The sequence below is a fragment of the Solanum stenotomum genome, chromosome 7 (genome assembly GCF_019186545.1).
Source record: "Solanum stenotomum isolate F172 chromosome 7, ASM1918654v1, whole genome shotgun sequence".
In the NCBI taxonomy this organism is placed as follows: domain Eukaryota; kingdom Viridiplantae; phylum Streptophyta; class Magnoliopsida; order Solanales; family Solanaceae; genus Solanum; species Solanum stenotomum.
Window position 1 is genome coordinate 50838069 of NC_064288.1, and position 21200 is coordinate 50859268.

Here is a 21200-nt window from a genome sequence, read left to right on the forward strand (position 1 = left end):
TAAGTAATTAATTATTGTGATTCATAATATTTTATAGAATTATTTAGTATAGTAAAAAATAAATTTAAAAGAAACAAACAAAACGAATTCATCATAGGAAATTACCAAAGCATCCTTCAATACATCAATAATGGGTCTGACTTTTTATTTTTAAGAAATTGCACATTCGAAGGATATTTTTTATCCAAAAGTGGAAATATTGTGTAAAAAATGTGTATTTATTGTGATTTTGAATATTTTGTGGGGTAATAGGACGCACACAAAGTTAAGGTGTCTTTTTGAAAATCTGGGACAACTTCAAGTATCACTTAATGTTTTTTCTCAAAATCTAATTTACTTTCGTAAACTATGTGTCAAATCAAAATTTAATAAATTAAAAAAGAATGAGTATAAATAGCTCAGACAATGACATATTTAAATAATAAATATGTAACTAAAAATCTTGTTAGCTTTTGGTTGAAAGCTAACAAGATAGTTACAATGATAGTTGCATAATGACATATTATATATAAATATATAAACAAAGACCTCTCTTGGTTTTAGATCCCAAATTCCCACCTAATACATTAGATCTAACGCACATAGGGTCAATATCGTCATTTCAAAGCTATTTCCTGTTAATCTTATTCCAGATTTCATTTTCTCCCACTTTCTCTTCACCAAATTCTCCTCCGCCGTGCTCCGCCGCCAAATTCCACCATCGCTGCCGTATCCACCGCCGGACAAAAAATGTTGAAATTACCGACCCTCCTTCTCCTTCTACTCTGCCTCTCCTCATTCACCTCCGGCGAGATAAAAAAACTGAAGATCCGATCCGATAACCGACCCATGATCCTCTTCGAACGATTCGGGTTCACACATACGGGTCAAGTTTCCATTAGCGTCTCCTCTGTCTCCGTCATCTCCAGTCTAGCTACCCCTGATCCTTCCGGACTCGGATTCTTCCTCCTATCTGAAGAATCCCTAATTCAAGTCCTTATTGAGCTTCAACAAAACCCTAATTTCTGTGTCCTTGAATCCAATTACATTCAACATTTATTCACTTTTCGTGATCTTTCTCCTCCACCCAATTCGTCATTCGATCGAGCTTACCCTGTAACTTCCCCTAATGAATACTCTCTCTTCTTCGCCAATTGTGCTCCTGAATCAAAAGTTTCAATGGATGTGCGCACTGAGCTTTACAATCTCGATGGCCGCGTTAAAGATTATCTGTCTGCAGGTTTTATTCGATTACCCACTTTGTATTTTTTTTCTGATAAATTGCTCATTTTGTATAATTTTTTTGCTCGTTTTGTTGGTTATTTTGGGAAATATGTGCATTTGATCAAATTGAGCTTCCTGCAAAATATGAAAATATGATAGTGAAAGGGACCTTTTGGTTTGGTATGGTGGAAATGTTTTCCTTGATGTAACCATTTTCCGCGAAATCCTACTAGTTTCGTTGATGAAATCAGTTTTTAATGGTGTGTTAGACCTGAATTGTGAAAACAAAATATATTCTTTCATGAAATTTGCTTGGTTACTTGAATTGTGAAGAGCTTAATATAACTTCATGAACACATTTTCGTATGCTTTTTAAGAGGGAAATATTTTTCATCAAAATGAGGAGTATGACTTGGTGAAAGTCATTTCTTTTGCAAATGTCCAGCTCTTACCCCCTCATCCTAAAAAAAGAAAGAAGCTTTCCTTATGGCATATTAACCAAACACAAGCAAATGATCAGAATGATGATTTCCCGAATAAACATTTTTGATGGAAATGTTTCGTTCGAACAAATTATAATACTCAAATATTTCTACTACCTTGTCATATTCAAATATTATGCAAAAATGGGTGCTTTGAGAGCTGGTGTTTAAATCCCCTGTTTTAAAAGTTCTGCATTTTAAGACCAAGTGGAAGTTATTTTGGGGCGGGATTAACTTGTTCAAAGTTATGCCCGGACAGGCATTTAACAAGTTATGCTCCGGCTTGGCATAACTTCAAACAAGTTGCACTGGTGGGAGTGCTTCACCCTTAACCAGAGGTCTTGGGTTGGAGCCCTGGGTATGGAGAAAATCATGTTGGGAGCGCCACCCCCGAATGGTCCCTGCAGAGCGCGATCCGGATTTGGTCGGAGCTCCAATGTGGGCTTCGGACACCGGATGGGAAACCAAAAAAAAATAAAATGCCCCGGCTAGGGACACTTTGAGCAAGCTAGGCCTTGCCAACCTACTCTTGCAAAACTTCCTTACACTGGCACAAACGTTAAACAGCAAAACCTGAAATGATCCTATTTGTGCAAATCTCTCAATATTATGATACCATGACAAGCCAATTTGGTTGAAATAGCCATAATGCAGGTACCCACTATGTATTTCTCATCTCTCTGCATATTCAACTTCTCATAATCTTCCCCTCTTTCTACAGGTCTTACGCAGTTGCCAACGTTGTATTTTTTGTTTTCCTTGGTTTATTTTGGCTTCTTGGCCGTCTGGGTCTTGGTGTGTTTGAAGAATAGGATATCAGTGCATAGGATTCATGGACTTATGGCACTTTTGGTTGTAATGAAGGCGTTGAATTTGCTTTTTGCTGCTGAGGATAAGCATTATGTTAAGGTTACTGGGACTGCACATGGATGGGATGTGTTGTTCTACATTTTCCAGTCCATGCGTGTGGTTTTGCTTTTCACTGTTATCGTTTTGATTGGTACTGGGTGGTCATTTTTGAAGCCATTTTTGCAAGATAGGGAAAAGAAGGTGTTGATGATTGTGATTCCGCTTCAGGTTTTGGCTAATGTGGCTTCGGTCGTTATTGGTGAAACAGGTCCTTTTATTAAGGACTGGGTGACATGGAATCAGGTCTTTTTGATTGTTGATATTGTGTGCTGCTGTGCTATTATTTTCCCCATTGTGTGGTCGATTAGGTCATTGAGGGAGACTTCCAAGACCGATGGGAAGGCAGCAAGGAATTTGGCGAAGTTGACTCTTTTCAGGCAGTTTTATATTGTGGTGATTGGATACTTGTACTTCACAAGGATTGTGGTTTTTGCATTGAAGACAATTGCCGCGTATAAGTACCAATGGGTGGCGTCCTCTGCGGAGGAAATAGTGAGCTTAGCTTTTTACATTGTCATGTTTTACATGTTTAGGCCTGTGGAAAGGAATGAGTACTTTGTTCTTGATGATGAGGAAGAAGAGGCTGCAGCATTGGCTCTTCAAGATGAGGAGTTTGAGCTGTGATTTTGAAGTCTTATGGAGGGGGTCTCTTCCCGACATTTTATACAGTTCTCAGCCTAACACTGTGAGTTTTACCTGGAATGGCAGTAGGTTTACCGGAATGAATTACAATTCACTGTTGTTTGGAATCACAATACAGACCTTTTATTTTTTGTATAATGGAATTGTTATATAAATCTCATTTATCATGATTTTGTTTCATCTGTCCCTTTTATCATATTTCCTAGGCTTCTCCTGAAGTTGTATGCTCATCCTAGAGTGGTTCCCCTAAGTTTTGCCCACTTATATATAGCGATATAGTGGTAGCAAATGGATGGGTCAGACTGAATTTGGAAGTGTCTAAATGGACTATTTTTTGTCACCCCTAATAATAAGATTACTGCACTGATAAAGTATATATATCATCAACATTGACCACATCTTGACAGTTCTGTTGTTTAGAGCTACTGAGGATTGAAATGATCTTGACAGTGTTTTCTCACGTCAATGCATTGTGACAATGTCGAAGAGGATTTCATTTGCCAATGTTTTTCTGAAATTCAAACTTAAAAAGTGTCTAATACCGAATAATTGAAACAAGTGGTAGTTCGAGTAGTATCTAAATAAAGGGACTTGAGGAGACTATCATAAACATGAAGGGCCTTCTAAAAGTATAACGCTTGATGACTGGATCAAACAATCCAAGCAAAAGCTAAGAACAAACAATCCAAACAAAAGCTAAGAACATCTCCTTTTTGGTCCCTCCTTGGACAGTTTTGCAAAACAATGTCATTCAAAATATTGATAAGGTTATATTATTTGGACTTTCATCTCAGCTTTTCCTACCGTAAATGAAAATAGTTCTCTGATCGAAGGATTGAAGCCTGGACAAGAAGGTACACAATCCAAGCATTCCAAATCATCATCGACATCCTAGCAATTGAGCATCACCAACAGGGAAACAAAACGTAGATTATCTTGGAGATGGATGAGATTACTGAAGAAGTCGAACTGTAATTTGGTTATTAAGACAGAAGCCTCTGTTCTTCGTAATAAATGCATGTGTTGCCTTAGCCTGCGAGGGAAACTCCACAAAGACTGTTCTAGTTGGTGGTCTGCAACAAATAAGCCAGGAATCCATCTAATTACTAACAGAGAACACATACGAGTGAATAAAGCCACCGATATGTGAGTGGTAGAGCTTAGATACCTATCAGAAGCTCGTTGTGGTCTGCCGAACATTTGGATTGCTGATGCATCATACTGGCAACCAGCAAGGAAACGTTCCACATCTTCGGCCACTGCATTTCGAGGGACCCCTACCAATAAAATCTGATAATGCCAACAATCATCATTAGATTTTGCTTCAAAGCATGAACCTCATCATTCAGAAAAAAAAAAGATAATTCATTGTTTTTTAAAAATAAAACTAGCATCCGAGTCAGCGTGTACACACCTTGACTACTATACCATAAGTGTTACCTCCCGGTAACACAATATCAAGTAACTATGCTATGACTAAGGCTTAGACATATAGAATGGAATCACATAGTATATTTTTTGTCTCCTATTAGTTGAGGTTTTTATTTTTGTTATCAGCCCTTCCACCACCATCTACCACAGCCCAACACACAGAAAAAAGGATGGAGACAGTAAACATTAGAGTCTACAGACCGGACTTACAGTTTTTCCATCATAGCGTGGCAAAGTGTCCCACTGTTGACGACCAACCTATAATCATCAAAAAGGTAGAGGAAATGACAATTTTGCATGTGACCCTCCAGAGATTAATAATCAAGATGTATATTGAAACAGTACCCTCTCCATTCTGAATAAGCCACCCTTCCGATTTCCTTCCCTAAGTGTTGCCTCGTAAGAATTTCGAGTAGGGAACTGAATCATCCTATTCATGAGATAAAATAGGGAATAGCGCATTAATAAGTATTTTCATTCTGATAAAGCAGTAACAGTAATATTTAAAATATATTAAGCAAACGGGCAAGAAAGCTTAGACTACTCTCTCGTTGAACAAACAACTAAGCACAGAAAAAATGCAAAAAAAAATCGACAAATTCAAGACCTATTGGTGGAAAAGGAAACAAACTGTGACAAGAAACATCATTAGGAAACTGGAATAAACTAAAAAGTAATTTATTACCCGCATTGACCAAGTATTGGTGGTGTAATTCAGATTAACTCACAAGCTACTGGTCAATACTGCCATACAAACTATGTAAAAAATGAAGCAAGACATTCAATCTGATTAACAAATGATATGTCCTGAAAACTCCACGGGGCCGTTTGGTTTGCAGCATAAGGTAGTGCAATTTATATATCAAACAAGGTATATATATGCATTGTTCGCTTACCTTTTTTATCGTCCCCATATACTCTACATTAGTTAATCTCTGCATTACAATTCCTACATTACTAAGCCCTGCATAACTAAATCTTTGCATTACAATCCCGACATTATTAGTTCCCGCATAACTTGCTCTTAAACAAAATGGCCCCTTAGTTTGTTTGGTTGGTAAAAGTAAAGTATTTTGTTAATAAGCATCTTCATGTATTAAATAGGTGCTGAATTATATATAAGTATGTATAAGAAGCCCTTTTCTTAAGGGTTTATGGTCCAGTAGCATTACACTCTTAGTTATTCATTCTAAGCTTTTGACAAATAGTATGAGTCCAAATATTGCTAACAACTGATAAGATAACCCTTCATCAAAACAAATGATAAGATTACCTTTACAAAGAATCCATATCCTGTCAAGTTTTTATACATTGATCCTTCCATGAAATTGCCTATACCAAGAGAATACCTAGAGTGCAAGGAAGTGAGGCTTGATACCAAGGCCATCCAAAAGAAAGAAAGTTTCAAGTATCTTTGGTCCATTATCCAAAGTAATCAAGAGATTGATGATGAAGTCACTCATCGTATTGGTGCAGGGTGGATGAAATGGAGGCTCACTTCTGGAGTCTCATGTGATAAGAAGTTGTCACCAGAACTTAAAGGCAAATTCTACAGAGTGGTGGTTAGACCGACTATGTTGTATGGAGCGGAATGTTGGCCAATTAAGAACTCTCACACCCCAAAGATGAAAGTTGTGGAAATGAGAATGTTGAGATGGATGTGTGGGCACTGGGAGAGATAAGATTAGAAATGATGATATCCGAGACAAGGTGGGAATAGCCTCGATTGAGGGAAAACTACGAGAAGCGAGGTTGAGATGGTTCAGACAGGAGATAAAGAGATGTGTGAATGTCTTAGTGTGAAGGTGTGAGAGATTGACTATGGATGGTTCTAGGCTAAGTTTGCTCGGACGGTCCAAAAATGTTGCCGCACCCATGTCAGATCCTTAAAAATGCACTACTTTTGAATAGTCCGACACGCACCCAATGAAATTTTTGAAGAGTCCGAGCAACATAGGTTCCAGGAGAGGTAGAGGTAGGCCAGTGAAGTATTGGGGAGAGGTGATTAAACAAGACATGGCACAACTTCAGTTGATCGAGGGCTTGACCTTAAATAGGAGGTTATGGAGCACAAAGATAAGGGTACAAGGTTAGTTAGGTTGTAGAGTATTGTCCCGCTTATCCTTCCAAACTAGAAATCGTGGTATTACTCTAGTAGTTTCTTGTTCTTCGACCTTAGTTACTATTTTATGTTTCTTGTACTTCAATTATAGTATTATTTTGTTGTTGTTACTGTTCCTCCATAGGAATACTCTGACATGCTTTCTTTAGTATTATTTCTCTTCATTTTTCCTATCTTCTTCACATTTCCTCGTCTCTATTCATCTCCCATATGCCCCTCCTCTCCTCCCCCACATGCAAACACATACTAATAGAGCTTAACATTGATGGATTTTCATCTGCTCCGCTTTTTTTGCTCTTCCTCAAACGGAGAAACAAAATATGATATACTAAAAGAAGTAAAATCATGTTTACTCCATTAAAGGAGTAATAGTTATGTATTTATATGATCCCGGGCACCATGGATGGTAGTGATGGCTCAGCTTTAGCCAAAAGCCTATAATTTAATATTGTCTTTTGTAGTTTGAAAGTTGGGTCTTGGGTATGGCAGTTCAGTTTGGAGAAGCAAGAAAGAGAGTGAAAAATTGGTGGGAGGGTGTGTGGTGCTACTGTGAGTAACAATTTAACAAAGCAGAAAAACTTTAGATGGCCTGGGCAATAGCTTATCATGGTTTCTCTCTTGTTCATGACCATTGTGTTATGCTGGGTATAGAAATTTCGAACTCAGGAATGATGGATAATTTAAAATAATCTTGTTGTTTAACAGTAAAAAGGAAAGTGAAGAAATGGTTTTAGATCATAGAGATAGATTGAAGGAGGAGAGGTGGTAGCTGGCAGAGATGGCAGGAGAGAGAAAAAACCCATGGGTGGCAGTCCTTTTTCTGAAAAGTGTTCGTATTTTTGAGTAGGAGAAAAGAATTTTTGAAGAAGGAAACATTTGACTTGGGTCAATTGCATCATGTGTAAAGAGGCTGCATGCTTTGGATTTGCTTTTGGCTTTCACAGCCGTGGTGTAATTGTAAGCACTTTCCTCATAGACATTGTTAAACCTTAAATCATAAAAGAAAACTTACACTGAAACTGGACCATAGTTCATGTTGTACTCAAATCTAACGTCATCTGGGCTCAATCTAGAACTCCCTAACATGTTAAGAATGTCACTCTTCCTTGTATGCTTCCCAGTGACAAAAAGTCTCCCATAAACCAAACCTGGGAAATAGAAATACCAAGATCCTGGATCAATCTTGTATAAGATTGCATATGCATTTGTGTCACCAAAAGAAAAGGAATAACTCACATCTTTATTAAAACTTATCCACTCTACATGTGTGGGAATAAAGGAAATTGACGCAAAAGAAGTGGATATAAGGAATCCATAACTTTTTAATGGTTGATAATTGCCTCCAACACCACCTATGTGATCTTCGTGAAGCATAACTAGAACAAGCTTGTAACTTAAATAGAGGAAGGGGATGGAGTAGTTTGATGGTTAGCATAAAAATTGCCAAAATAGGATAGAACAGTGAACTCATATGCACACGTGTGGCAAGGATACAAAGTATTCATCTAGCTGACCCCAATTACTACAACTAGTGTGGATTGAGGTGTAGTTGATTGATTGATGATTATTACCTCCACTCATGTGTTAAACTCACAAATTTTTCAATACAATTAAATCCAACAAAATATTTTCACTGCCATGAGTAACTAAATCTCAAGGTGTTTAAGACGTCAAATACTTACCTAATACCTAGTAGCAAACTAACAATGCTCAAACAAAAAGCAAACAGGGAAAAGCCAGGTAAACTTGATAAGTCCTTCATAACCACTTAAACAATGATTTCAAAATTCTCAAGCATTTACCAGGGACACAATTACCTAGTAGAAAATTGAAATGATTAATGAATAAGCAGAACAGCCAAAATCATAGATCCTAAACACTCAAATATTTGAAAAAATACACATGTAAATTAACAAGACTGCGTAAAAGTACAAATAAGCAAAAGGTTATCCATAATTTCTTGCATTATGCATATCCAATCCAAAAAGTTAACAAAACCATTGGAAAAAACAAATTCCAATAAATAAACAACAACAAACAACTCTCAATTTGGTTTTCTGTTCTGCAATGAATCTGTTCTAAAGGAAGACCTGCCTATACTGAAGAGGGGCCGGTTCACGGTAACGAATGGTGGTATTGGTCGGGGCAAGCACAACACTCGTTCCCGCAGCCCCAGTGAAATCCCACAAAATAGGATCTGGGCAGGGTAGACAGTGTGCAGATATACAGAGGTTATTTCCCACAGACCCTTGGTTCAATTCTAATAAACAAACAATGATTTCAAAATTCTCAAAAACATGGACACAGTTACCTAGTAGACAATGCTCAAAGCTTAATGAATAAGCAGAACAGCCAAAACCATAAACCCTAAACACAGAAATATTTGAAAAAAAACCCACAAAAAAACAGATAAAAGTACAAATAAGCAAAAGGGTATCCATAATTTATTTCATTATGCATCTCCAACCAAAAAAACTTGAACAAACTACTGAAAAAAAACAAATTCCAACAAACAAAAAAATTGAACTTTAAGAATAAATATAACATCAAGATCATTTTTTTATCAAATATTTAAAAGATTCATGTATACCAGAAGATGGGTTTCGGGGGAATGGATCAGATGAATTGTCCTTCTGGGGTGTTTCCATTTGGGTCGAAAACTGTCTGCAGAGAGGCAATGTCAGCCCTTGATTTTGAATACTCGTTTGAATCGAACGGTTCGATTTAGCAACAGCACGCAATAAACCCATCATCTTGGAACAACTTCGAAGCTAAATGTTGAGAGTACAGTGAAGTTTCGGCTATGGCTATTGAAGAAGAAGACTCTGCTAACAATGGCTGCGGCCCAAGTATTAATACGAATTCACTAACAGCACTAATACGATGTCGTTTTCAGTGATGAGGTATCAATACGGCGCCGTTAAACACTCTAAAATATGCAACACAAAATATTATAGTAAATAATATATATTAAAAAATGAGCAGAAATTACACTTTTAAGAAGTTACACGCAACAAAATAAATTAAAGTGAATTTCTATAATAAAAGTTATTAGTCAAATGATAGTTTGAATAGTTAACTCAATTAACTAGCTGAAATCAAGGTATTATATATGATTAAGAGATTTTTTAGTTAGGATAGGAAATAGAAATTTTGTGACAATATACAAATGATTATGAGATTTTGAATATCCACAATTAAAGGTTCACCCCACCTTACATAAGTCTAAATCTGCCTCATTTTAATTAAATTCACATCGCCTCGCATTTGCACCACTCTGTGACCATTCATGTCTATGAGACTAGAGATCTAAACAATATAAAAGTACGTGGATTGATTATCATCACAAAATTAATAAAGAAGATGAAATTGTCATATGTGGATTGATTATCATCACATGAATCCGCAAATACGACTTTTTAATTTGTAAATGAGCAAAAAATCTCATTTTCTTAACGCACAATAACATGGTGGACATACTTGTTAATTATCAAAATCATAACAACTCACCACAATTCAACAATCTGCCTAATTGTTAGGCCACACTTATCACTAGCTCTCACAACCCTTTTAATTTTTATCTCACCTTGATTGTAAGATTACCTCTATAAATAATGTACAAAATATTTTAGCTTCTATAACATATAAAAACTTATTTGTTTAATTACCAAATGACAATGCTTCACCTTCAAAATCTTTTTTCCCTTAATACAAGGGTACCAACAACTAAATTGTTTTTTGAAAGTAGTACTCATTTCTCTAGCAAATTTTCATACAAAGTTAGACCAATGAAAACTAGTCACTTAACATTAGGAATTGATCATGGCATTGACTCATCTTCCTCTTTTATTAAAGCATTGAGTGATCATCAAGGAGATGTTTTAGCTAAAAATGGAATAGGGATTGTTGACTTTTTTGAAGCCAAAAATCTTTTTGTCACTGGTGCTACAGGATTTCTTGCCAAAGGTAATTTTAATAATTAGCATTTACAAAATGTGTGTTAAATTATGGTTGGGCGGTGAGGTGCATAGGCATGTCACGTGGTACTTCTTTTCATCAAATGTCAGTGTCATGTGGGATTGAACGTCCAAATTCTAACAAATAAGGGGTATATTTGAGTAATTTAAGTAATGATAAGAATATTTTTGTCGGAAAAATATAACAAAGGATAAAATTGATGCTTTTCGTATAATAGAGGAGCAAATTTGACCATTTACTTTGTTGTAATAGTAAGATCACAAAGCACGATTGTATATATGAGCTAAAAATCATTTTAATTCGTCCTTGTTTTTATTTCTTTCCTAAAGTTGATCACATTTCATGTCGTTTAAAAATTTAGGCCGTTAGAGAGAACACGATCTCTTTACTTAATTTTCTAAGTTTGAACGATTGTCACATTTCTCTGTTAAAGTCCAAAAGATTAAAATACAAGTTAGAGAAATTTATCATACTTTTTATCTACTTAATTATGTATGATGTTGGTTCTTTATCGTGGGCGGTGAGGTTCAAACACACGGCTTTTGCCTACTATGATACCAAGTTAAAATGTGTACTTAGCTTATTGCATCTAAAATAACCTTAAGTTGTCAGAGACAAGACACATTTAATCACTTAATTACATTCTCTAACATTTCCAATAAACACAATTTTTTGCAGTTTTAATTGAAAAGATGCTAAGAACAACACCAAAGATAAACAAGATCTACCTCCTTATAAGGGCAAAGGATAAGGCAGCTGCATTTGATAGATTAACAAGTGAAGTATGTTGATTTATGAATTATTGTTTTTATGCTCTTTCATATAAACTTCTTTAAAAAAAACAATTTAATTTCCAAATTAAGTCACTAACCATGCATGTATTTTTTTTCCATCAGATAATAGAGTCAAAATTATTCAAATGTCTAAAAGAAATGCATGGGGAATCTTATGAGTCATTCATAAGAAGTAAATTGATTCCTGTGGTTGGAAATATTCATGAGCCAAACCTTGGTATGGATATTATTATTTCTCAACAAATTGCTCAAGAAATTGATTTGATTGTTGACTCTGCAGCAAATACCACATTTGACTTGAGGTTAGTACGATCATCTCATCTAAAAATTGTCATAGAGAGAGAGCAACATACACTTTTATTTTATTTATTTAATGAATTGTGTCTTCATCAATATTGTTTAGGTATGACTTAGCTCTTGATGCTAATGTGAATGGTTCATATCAACTCATGATGTTTGCCAAGAAATGCAAGAACTTGAAACTCCTCATCCATTATTCGACCGGTACACATTCAAATTCATTGATAGGCAATCAAACCACTTTATAACAACAATCATGTTATATCTTATAGTGTTTTTTTTTTTTATATAAGGACATTGTTATACTATTATAAATTAAAAAGGATTTATTTACTTATGCAATTTGTTTCTTTTAAAGCATATGCCAATGGAGAAAGAGAAGGTCTACTATATGAGAAGCCTTTCATCATGGGAGAAAGCATAACAAAGGAAAAACTCACATCACATTCTCCATCTGCTAAGTTTCCATCTCTCAATGCTGCCAATGAGTTGGACTTTGTTTCAAAGTTGAAGAATTCTATTAAAAATAATGAGTTCAAGAAAATTATGAAAGAATTAGGAGCTGAGAGGTACCTTGCTTTTCTGTGATTATAAATCATCTTATTAAGGGTAAAATTGACATTTTAATTTTAAATTGTCACTAAATATCAAAATATGTCCTTTTTTTGGAGGCTGACTAAAAAGAAAAGTAAGTCATATAAATTATGACAAAAAGAATACTATAGGGTGTATTGGTTTATATGTTGATATGATTAATTAATGTTGAAATTAGTTATGCTACATTAACTTTTATCATTTGGTTGGTTTGTTGGATTAAATAAATAGGAATAATATTGAATATGATGTATTATAATATGAATAGTACCCCGTATTAATATTAATGTCATGATTAGTTATGTATAACTATAAAGACTATAGTAATACAAGATTAATCGTCGTTATGATAATGATATACATACATATATTCAAGTGTAATTAAATGAATTATACTATATGATTTATAATAGGGCAAAGTTATATGGATGGCATGATACATATTCATTCACAAAGGCCATGGGTGAGATGGTGATTGATAGCATGAGGGAAAACATACCAATAGTCATTATTCGTCCCTCCACAATAACAACTAGTTATGAACAACCTTTTCCAGGGTGGATACAAGGATTAAGGTATCTTATATTATACTCCTTTAGTATCGTTCAGATTTCGAGAGTCAAATTTTTCTTAATTTTTTAATCTTCTTGTTTTCTCTCACAGGGTAATCGACCCTGCAATTGTTTTCTATGGAAAAGGGGACATTCCTGGTGTTCTTGCTGATCCAAATTGTCTTCTTGATGTGGTAGGTACATTTCGGGTTTATGCAGGGTGGGTTGAAAATATAAAATTATGCTATATGGGCGGGACAGGTTGAAGTCTTTGCGGATTTATGTGGATTTGCCCCGCTCTGTTGTCATGCCTAATTTTAAGATTGCACTCCCAACATGTATTTTGCATAATAAGGGTCACAATATGATAATAAATACTTTTTTTCCCCTAATTTATGTTCTTCCTAAGTCCCAAGACATTTCTCTTTTACACGTTCATTAAGAAATCATAAATAAAAAAATATTTTACATGTTCTTATTTATGATTTCTTAATAGAAGTGTAAAGGAAAAAGTTCTTATTTATGATTTCTTAATAGAAGTGTAAAGGAAAAAGTGAACAACTAATATGGAACAGATGGAGTTATAATAATTTCACTTTGAACCTGAAGTTTATTCTTAATGAGACGATTTATAGAAACACTATACTTGTTTTGATCACAAGTTTTGAAAGTATTTCTTTCATTCTTAAACTCCGTACCAATCAAACTACATCACATAAACTATCTGACAACTTACGTTTGTTCACTTGGTTTAGGTACCAGTTGATATGGTTGTAAGTGCTACAATGGCTGCTATTGCCAAACATGGATACTTGCAAAGTCCAGAGCTAAATGTGTATCATGTAGCATCATCATATGTGAATCCTTTATCATCATCACAACTTTTGAACTATAGCTATGAGTTTTTCTCTTCTTTTCCTTTTGTTAACTCAAAAGGAGATCAAGTGAAGGTTAATAAGATGAAATATTTTGATAACATGTTAGATTATTCAAATTATATTTCAAAGGAATTGCTCAAGCAACATGATGAAGGAGGAGAGTTAACTCATGAAGTTGAACATTCAAAGATGCAAATGCTTTTAAAAAGGAAGGTGGAATATTTGAAGAACTTTAGCAAGGTTTATGAACCATATGGATTTTACAAAGGATGGTATGATACTTTCTCCTTACTATTATATACTGTATTTATCAATTATATTCTAAGAAGGCAGTCTGGTGCATAAAGTATATTGCTTTCACATGGGGTTCAAGGGAGAGTTGCACCACAAGGAGTGTGATATAGATAACCTATCTTAAAGCAAACATTAGTATAACGACTTCCATGACTCGAATTTTTAATCTATAGTTTATATGAAAAACTTTACCATTACCAAAATGTAAAAAAAATATTATCCCAAGTACATTTATATATAATCTTATATAATATTGTGGGGGTGGGCAATGGCGGATCCACATAGACACATTCGGGTGCTCGAGCACCATTAACCTTATATCAGACTATATATGTGTGTGTGTCTGTGTCTGTATATGTGTATATATGTATGTGGAGATTAAGAAATATTTGTACAAAATTAACATAGAACACCCAATGAACAAATGGTTTGATTGGTTCAATGACTCATGGTGGGTGCTTAAGGTTGTTTTAATATTGCTGAGTTTGAGTTCGAATTTCACTCTTAACATGTCTATTTTATCAAGCTAAGAAAACATCCATAACTTTAAAAACCTAGATCCGCCACGGGGGATGGTGCATGTGGTGATCAATAGGAAATCGAAGTAGTGGGTTGGATGGTCAAGGGGTGGGGGTTGGAACATTCACCATTGGATGGATCAGATCCAATAAACTTTAAATGTTACTTATAAAACCTGTTTTTTCGTACTCTATTAAGAAAGTACACATATTTTACAAAAGATGAAAAAGAGTAAATTTTCTTTTTCTTTGTTTTATTGTTTTGCAAGGTTTCACAATGGCAACATGCAAAAACTAATGGAAGATATGTCTGAAGAAGAAAGAAAAAGCTTTGATATTGATTTGTCAAAAATAAATTGGAGAGACTACTTTATAGGAATCCATATTCCTGGAGTAAAAGAACATGTATTGAAAGGCAAGATAGCATCTTCCTAACACTCTTGTTTGAAAGGTTGTTACATATCGCTTTATAATATATCATATTGTATTGTATCATTTTTAATGAGTAATATGTTTGGATAGATTGTATCGTTCTTCATCATTATACATGTAGAAGTACGAAGTCTGTTGTCAACTCTCGATTTAAAAAAGAAAGTATTTGGCACACAATTATATATATAAAAAATACAACAAATTAAAATAGCAAGGTACAAAACAATCCCACTAACTATATTGGGATAAGTTTAATTCCTAAATTTGGTAGTAAAGTTATGAAATGTGTGTATTTATGTGAAAATAAATTGATAAAGTCATGGACTATATGCAATAAAGTGAAGTTTGAGGTTCAAAGGATGGCAAAAGAGGCGAAGGCAGCTGAAGTATTGCAGGTGGTGGCTATTATTTATTTGGGTGGATTTTTAAATTAGTTTGGGTGAGACTTTTAATTTTTGGTAGAAATTTAATAAATTTCAGATTAGCAGATAGGATTAGGAGACGTGTATCACCATTAGTATAAATGGTATATACACTGGATGATAAGAATATTTATGCACTAAAAATATAACGAAGGGCACCATTTACAATGGTTATAAGGGATATACTCGTCCTTTTTCACTTTAATATTTATCTAATAAATTTTTTAAATTGCCACTCTTTTTTCTTTTTAGCTTTTGTTAATATCAGATTTTATAAAATTTTATATAGTAATCACTAACTAGCTTATATTAGGTATGGTAAATGTGATTTTGAATATCCACAATTATAAGGAACTTCTAAATTTGTTCTAAATAATTGTTCAAATATGGGGGAAATTTTGCAATTATACAACTAGGCAAAAAAAATAAAAAATGAAGATTATTGGTTTCAATTATTTGTGAGAAATTATACAACTATTTCCCAATATTAATGTGAAAGAGCAAAATTATAAGTGTAATTACAAGTGTATCCCCGCATCCACCCTACATTAATTCAGATATAATCATAAGAAGTTGTTTAGATTCGTCCCACTCTATATTTGCATACATCTAAACCTGCTCCGCTTCTACATTTAGATATAATCATAAGAAGTTATTTAGATTCGTCCCACTCTATATTTGCATACAACTAAACCTGCTCCGCTCCTACATTCACACTGACATCACTCTATTGTCATTCCTATCTATGAGACTAGAGATCTATTCAATATGAAAGTTACAATTGCCACATGTGGATTAATAGACTATCATCACAAAACTAATATGGAGGATAAAATTGGCATATGTGGATTAGTTATCACCGCATAAATTGCATAAATGACTTACTCGTATTTTATATTATTATTATTATTTTAATAATTTTATGTCTTTTTTCTAAAAACAATTTTCGTCTATTTAATTCGTATTTCCTAAGCAAGAGTTCTCATTTCATCACATGAATGCGCAAATACGATCTTTTAATTTGTAAATGAGCAAGAAATCTCATTTTCTGAACGCACAATAATATGGTGGTCATACTTGTTAATCATCAAAATCATAACTCACCATAATTCAACAATCTGCCTAATTGTTAGGCTAAACTTAGCACTAGCTCTCACAACCCTTCTAATTTTTATCTCACGTTGATTGTAAGACTACCTCTATAAATAATGTACAAAATATTTTAGCTTCTATAACATATAACCTATTTGTTTAATTGTCAAATGACAATGCTTCACCATCAAAATCTTTTTCCCCTTAATATAATGGTACCAACAACTAAGTTGTTTTCTGCAAATAGTACTACTCATTTCTCTAACAATTTTTCATACAAAATTAGATCAAAGAAATTTAGTCACTCAACATTAGGTATTGATCATGGCATTGGCATGTCTTCCTCTTCTATTAAAGCATTGAGTGATCATCAAGGAGATGTTTTAGCTAAAAATGGAATAGGGATTGTTGACTTTTTTGAAGCCCAAAACCTTCTTGTCACTGGTGTTACAGGATTTCTTGCAAAAGGAAATTTCATTGATAATTTTTTACAAAATGTGTGTTAAACTATGCATGGGTCGGGCGGTGATGTGCATAGGCGTGGTACTCCACTTCATCAAAATATCAGTGTATGTGAGATTGAACGTCCATATTGGATAATTCTAATGAAGGAATGGTATATTTGAGCTATTTGAGAAATGATTAGAGTATTTTTATCAAAAGATATAACAAAAGGATAAAATTGATGCTTTTCGTATAATAGAGGAGTAAATTTGACCCTTTCCTTTGTTGTAATAGTAAGATCACAAAGCAAGGCCGTATATATATATGGGCAAAAAATCTTTTTAATTCATCCTTATTTTATTTCTTTCCTAAAATTTATCCCATTTCATGTCGTCCAAAAATAGTCGTTAGAGAGAACACTTCTATTTACTTAATTTTTTAAAGTTTGAATGATAGTCACTTTCTCTGTTTAAAGTATGTGATCATCATATTCAAAAATTTAAGATACATGTTAGAGAGATCTAGCATGGACAAATTACTTAACTACACTCCTTTACTTACCTTAATATCCATTTATCCCTACTTATTTTAAAATTTTCAAAAATCCCTTATTTACTTATGTATCCCGCATGTATCTCGTGCACAACGCTATGTATCCCGCAAACATCATTTTTAAGGGATTTTTGATAAATAGAAAACTAGAAGGGATAGGATGTTATTTAGTACTTATAATATGTGGTTCCTATAATTTATACTAATTTTTATCTACTTAATTATGTATGATGTTAATTCTTTTTAGTTGGCGGCGGTGAGGCTCAAACACTTGACCTTTGCCTACAATGATTTACTACATTATAATGTGTACTTAGCTTAACGCATCCAAAACCTTAAGGGGCCATTTGGTTACTGGTTAGAGTTATGCAGGTATTAGTTATACATGGTTTAGTTATGCAGGTATTAGTTATGCAGGGTTTAGTTATGCAGGTATTAATTATGCAGGGTTTAGTTATGCAGGGTTTAGTTATGCAGGTATTAGTTATGCAGGGTTTAATTATGCGGGTATTAGCTATGTGGATATTAGTTATGTAGGTATTATTTAGTTATGTAGAGATTACAATACATGAATTATTAACTATTATATTAAACTTGTAGTAAATTATTAATATATATTATTTACAAAATAATAATACATGTTAATAAAATGTGGAATATATTGAATAATATACAATACTAATATTTTTATTTTTTTTAATCAACATTGGACCATGTCTATTTATTCATCAAATAAAAATGTGTCCAAACAAGGTCCAAGAGTGACCAAGTCGGTCAACAAAATAGACAAAACAAAAACAACTAGAAATAATCTAATTTGGAAACAAAAAAATCCTAAACTGATAGAACAACTCCAGCATAATGCTAATATTTGATTAGCATATGTACCGTCAAAAAATATACAATCAAATCTCTAATATTAAAAAAATATTTATATTTGCATAAATAAATAAAAACGGTAAATATAAAAAAAAATGAAAATAGTCTATATATAAAAAGAAATAAAAATAACAAACGTAGATAGGAAAACAGTAAAGTTTCCAATTAAATAAAATAAAATAAATTAAAAGAAATGAAAATGATCTATATATAAAAAGAAATAAAAACAACAAACGTATATAGGAAACAGTAAAGTTTCCAATTAAAAAATAAAAAATAAATTAATAGGGTAAATATGTAATCTATCATTTTAATACATGTATAACTAATAAATTTTTTAGTTTTCGCCATTGGTTACTGGTTGAGCCACTGGAATGGAATGAGTTCATCATACCTGGCTTTCCTAACCTTACAACTGGCACTGAGACTTTACTTTTTCAAGCTGGAAATAGGTTACCCACATAACTTATTCCACCTTCTACCCTGCATAACTTTATACATAGATTCCCTCATAAGTTATGTTGGTATTAATTATGTAGGACTACAAAAATGCAACCAAACACCGTATAAATTAATACATGAATAACTATTATACAACATTTAAATTCTTACCAACCAAACGTGATATAAGTTATGCTGACTTTTATACCTAATACAAAACTTCTACCAAACACAGTAAAGCTAATGCAACTTTTTATACATGAATAAGATGTCTCTTATACAGTAACCAAACGACCCCTAAATTGTTAGAGAAAGTAGACATTTGATCACTTAATTATATTCTCCAACATTTACAAGAAAATAATTTTTTGCAGTTTTGATTGAAAAGATGCTAAGAACAACACCAAAAATAAACAAGATCTACCTCCTTATAAGGGCAAAGGATAAGGAAGCAGTATTTGACAGATTAGCAAGTGAAGTATATGTTACTTAGATAAATGTTTCTTTTCCACTTCCATATAAACCTTTAAGTCACTAAATTATGCATGTATTTTTTTCCATCAGATAATAGAGTCAAAGTTATTCAAATGTCTAAAAGAAATGCATGGGGAATCTTATGAGTCATTCATAAGAAGTAAATTGATTCCTGTGGTTGGAAGTATCCATGAGCCAAATCTTGGTATGGATAGTATTATTTCTCAACAAATAGCTCAAGAAATTGATTTGATCATTGACTCCGCCGCAAATACCACATTGGACTTGAGGTTAGTACGACTATCTCATCTAAAAGTTGTCACAAACTCAGAGAGAGGCGACGTACACTTTTATTTTTATATTTAATTATAATTGTGTTTTCATCAATATTGCCTAGGTATGACTTAGCTCTTGATGCGCATGTGAATGGTTCATATCAACTCATGATGTTTGCCAAGAAATGCAAGAACTTGAAACTCCTCATTCATTATTCGACCGGTACACATTCAAATTCATTGACAGACAGTCAAACCTCTTTATAATAACAATCATGTTATATGTCTTATAGTGTTTTTTTTTTTATATAAGGACATTGTTATATAGACGTTTGACTATTATAAATTAAAAAGAATTTATTTACTTATGCAATTTGATTCTTTTAAAGCATATGCCAATGGAGAAAGAGAAGGTATTTTATATGAGAAGCCTTTCATCATGGGAGAAAGCATAACAAAGGAAAAACTCACATCAAATTCTCCATCTGCTAAGTTTCCATCTCTCAATGCTGTCAATGAGTTGGATTGTAACACCCCGTATTCAAAATAGACGAAAATGCAGATTTTGAGAAGTTGCAGGTACAACTTACGGTCACCATCCACGGACCGTAGGTCAGACCACGGCCCGTGCTGGTGGTCCGTGGTTCGCCACTGCAACCCCTCCCCAGCCAACTCAGAAAATTGGTTAAGTCTCGACTCACGGACAGACCCACGGTCCGTAGATCAGACCACGGTCCGTGGTCTGTGTCCGTGGATCAAGACCTCCTTACCCAACCTCTGACACGAACTACGGTTGACCAGCACGGACTGTCGTTCGATACACGGTCCGTAGGTCTGACCGTAGATCGAAGGTTAGCAGCCAGTTAGCTGAAAATTCTGATGGGCCAACTTCAGATGGTCATAACTTTTAGCACAAAATGAATTAGGTGTCCAATGACCTATGGTTAGATAGATAATTGAATTATCTTTCCAACGCCACTGAGTTTGCTAAATTCCGACCTCCGAGTAAAAAGTTATGCCCGTTTTAGTGAAGGCCTGTCGAACAGGCTTGACTTACGGACGCAATCTACGGACCGTAGATTGATCTACGGCCCGTAGGTCCATTCCGTAGATCACTCCGACAGCAGTTAATTCAGGGGTCCTTTGGTCTTTTCCTATTTCGTTTAACCCCTAAGATACGTCGTTTAGACCCTAAATCATGAGGTTTTAATTAGTTTAAGCCTAGAAACATAACTAGAACTTACTTAAGTCAAATTCATTAATCAAAACTTAGAAAATTAGAAGCAAGAAGGGAGAAAAAGGTCAAGAACCCTAGTTCAAGAACGCAGCGAGGTTTCTCCAATTCCAGCTCCGAAATCGAAAGATTTCTCCGTGGAATTCGTCACCAGGTATGTGGGATTTCACTAGTGGGTTCCTTTCGCCCATTAGGTCCCTAGAATTCAGTCAGATTCTTGATTCCATGATTATGAACAGACCTAGGGTTTCTAGAATTA

General features: G+C 34.0%; 3 protein-coding genes and 1 pseudogene across 3 annotated transcripts; 3 read left to right on the forward strand and 1 right to left on the reverse strand.

Annotated features, from left to right (window-relative positions):
• The first annotated feature begins 617 nt into the window (after window positions 1–617).
• On the forward strand, window positions 618–3406 carry LOC125870892 (protein CANDIDATE G-PROTEIN COUPLED RECEPTOR 7-like). Its single transcript, XM_049551441.1, has 2 exons — window positions 618–1219; window positions 2407–3406. The coding sequence occupies exons 1-2, from the start codon at window positions 730–732 to the stop codon at window positions 3216–3218; spliced, it is 1302 nt and encodes a 433-aa protein (XP_049407398.1). The 5' UTR covers window positions 618–729; the 3' UTR covers window positions 3219–3406.
• Window positions 3407–3909: 503 nt separating this feature from the next.
• Window positions 3910–9632, reverse strand: LOC125871644 (uncharacterized). Its single transcript, XM_049552282.1, has 6 exons — window positions 9380–9632; window positions 7802–7937; window positions 5013–5097; window positions 4878–4925; window positions 4405–4526; window positions 3910–4309 (listed from the first exon to the last, which is right to left on the reverse strand). Exons 1-6 carry the CDS (start codon window positions 9540–9542, stop codon window positions 4189–4191), a joined length of 675 nt encoding a protein of 224 aa, XP_049408239.1. The 5' UTR covers window positions 9543–9632; the 3' UTR covers window positions 3910–4188.
• An 828-nt stretch (window positions 9633–10460) lies between these two features.
• Window positions 10461–15168, forward strand: LOC125870977 (fatty acyl-CoA reductase 2, chloroplastic-like). The gene is made up of 9 exons (XM_049551534.1): window positions 10461–10755; window positions 11446–11549; window positions 11664–11863; window positions 11965–12065; window positions 12220–12430; window positions 12869–13030; window positions 13119–13200; window positions 13762–14156; window positions 14966–15168. The coding sequence occupies exons 1-9, from the start codon at window positions 10461–10463 to the stop codon at window positions 15129–15131; spliced, it is 1716 nt and encodes a 571-aa protein (XP_049407491.1). The 3' UTR covers window positions 15132–15168.
• Window positions 15169–16812: 1644 nt separating this feature from the next.
• Window positions 16813–21200, forward strand: part of LOC125870976 (fatty acyl-CoA reductase 2, chloroplastic-like) — an 8164-nt pseudogene continuing 3776 nt past the window's right edge.

Coding starts and splice junctions, on each gene's coding strand:
- LOC125870892 (XM_049551441.1), top strand. CDS start 730: ATGTTGAAATTACCGACCCTCCTTCTCCTTCTACTCTGCCTCTCCTCA. Junction 1,220..2,406: donor TAAAGATTATCTGTCTGCAG/GTTTTATTCGAT, acceptor CTCTTTCTACAG/GTCTTACGCAGTTGCCAACG.
- LOC125871644 (XM_049552282.1), bottom strand. CDS start 9,542: ATGATGGGTTTATTGCGTGCTGTTGCTAAATCGAACCGTTCGATTCAA. Junction 5,098..7,801: donor AACTATGGTCCAGTTTCAGT/GTAAGTTTTCTT, acceptor TCTCATGAATAG/GATGATTCAGTTCCCTACTC. Junction 4,926..5,012: donor GCTTATTCAGAATGGAGAGG/GTACTGTTTCAA, acceptor TGATGATTATAG/GTTGGTCGTCAACAGTGGGA.
- LOC125870977 (XM_049551534.1), top strand. CDS start 10,461: ATGACAATGCTTCACCTTCAAAATCTTTTTTCCCTTAATACAAGGGTA. Junction 12,066..12,219: donor CCTCATCCATTATTCGACCG/GTACACATTCAA, acceptor TTTCTTTTAAAG/CATATGCCAATGGAGAAAGA. Junction 14,157..14,965: donor TATGGATTTTACAAAGGATG/GTATGATACTTT, acceptor TTGTTTTGCAAG/GTTTCACAATGGCAACATGC.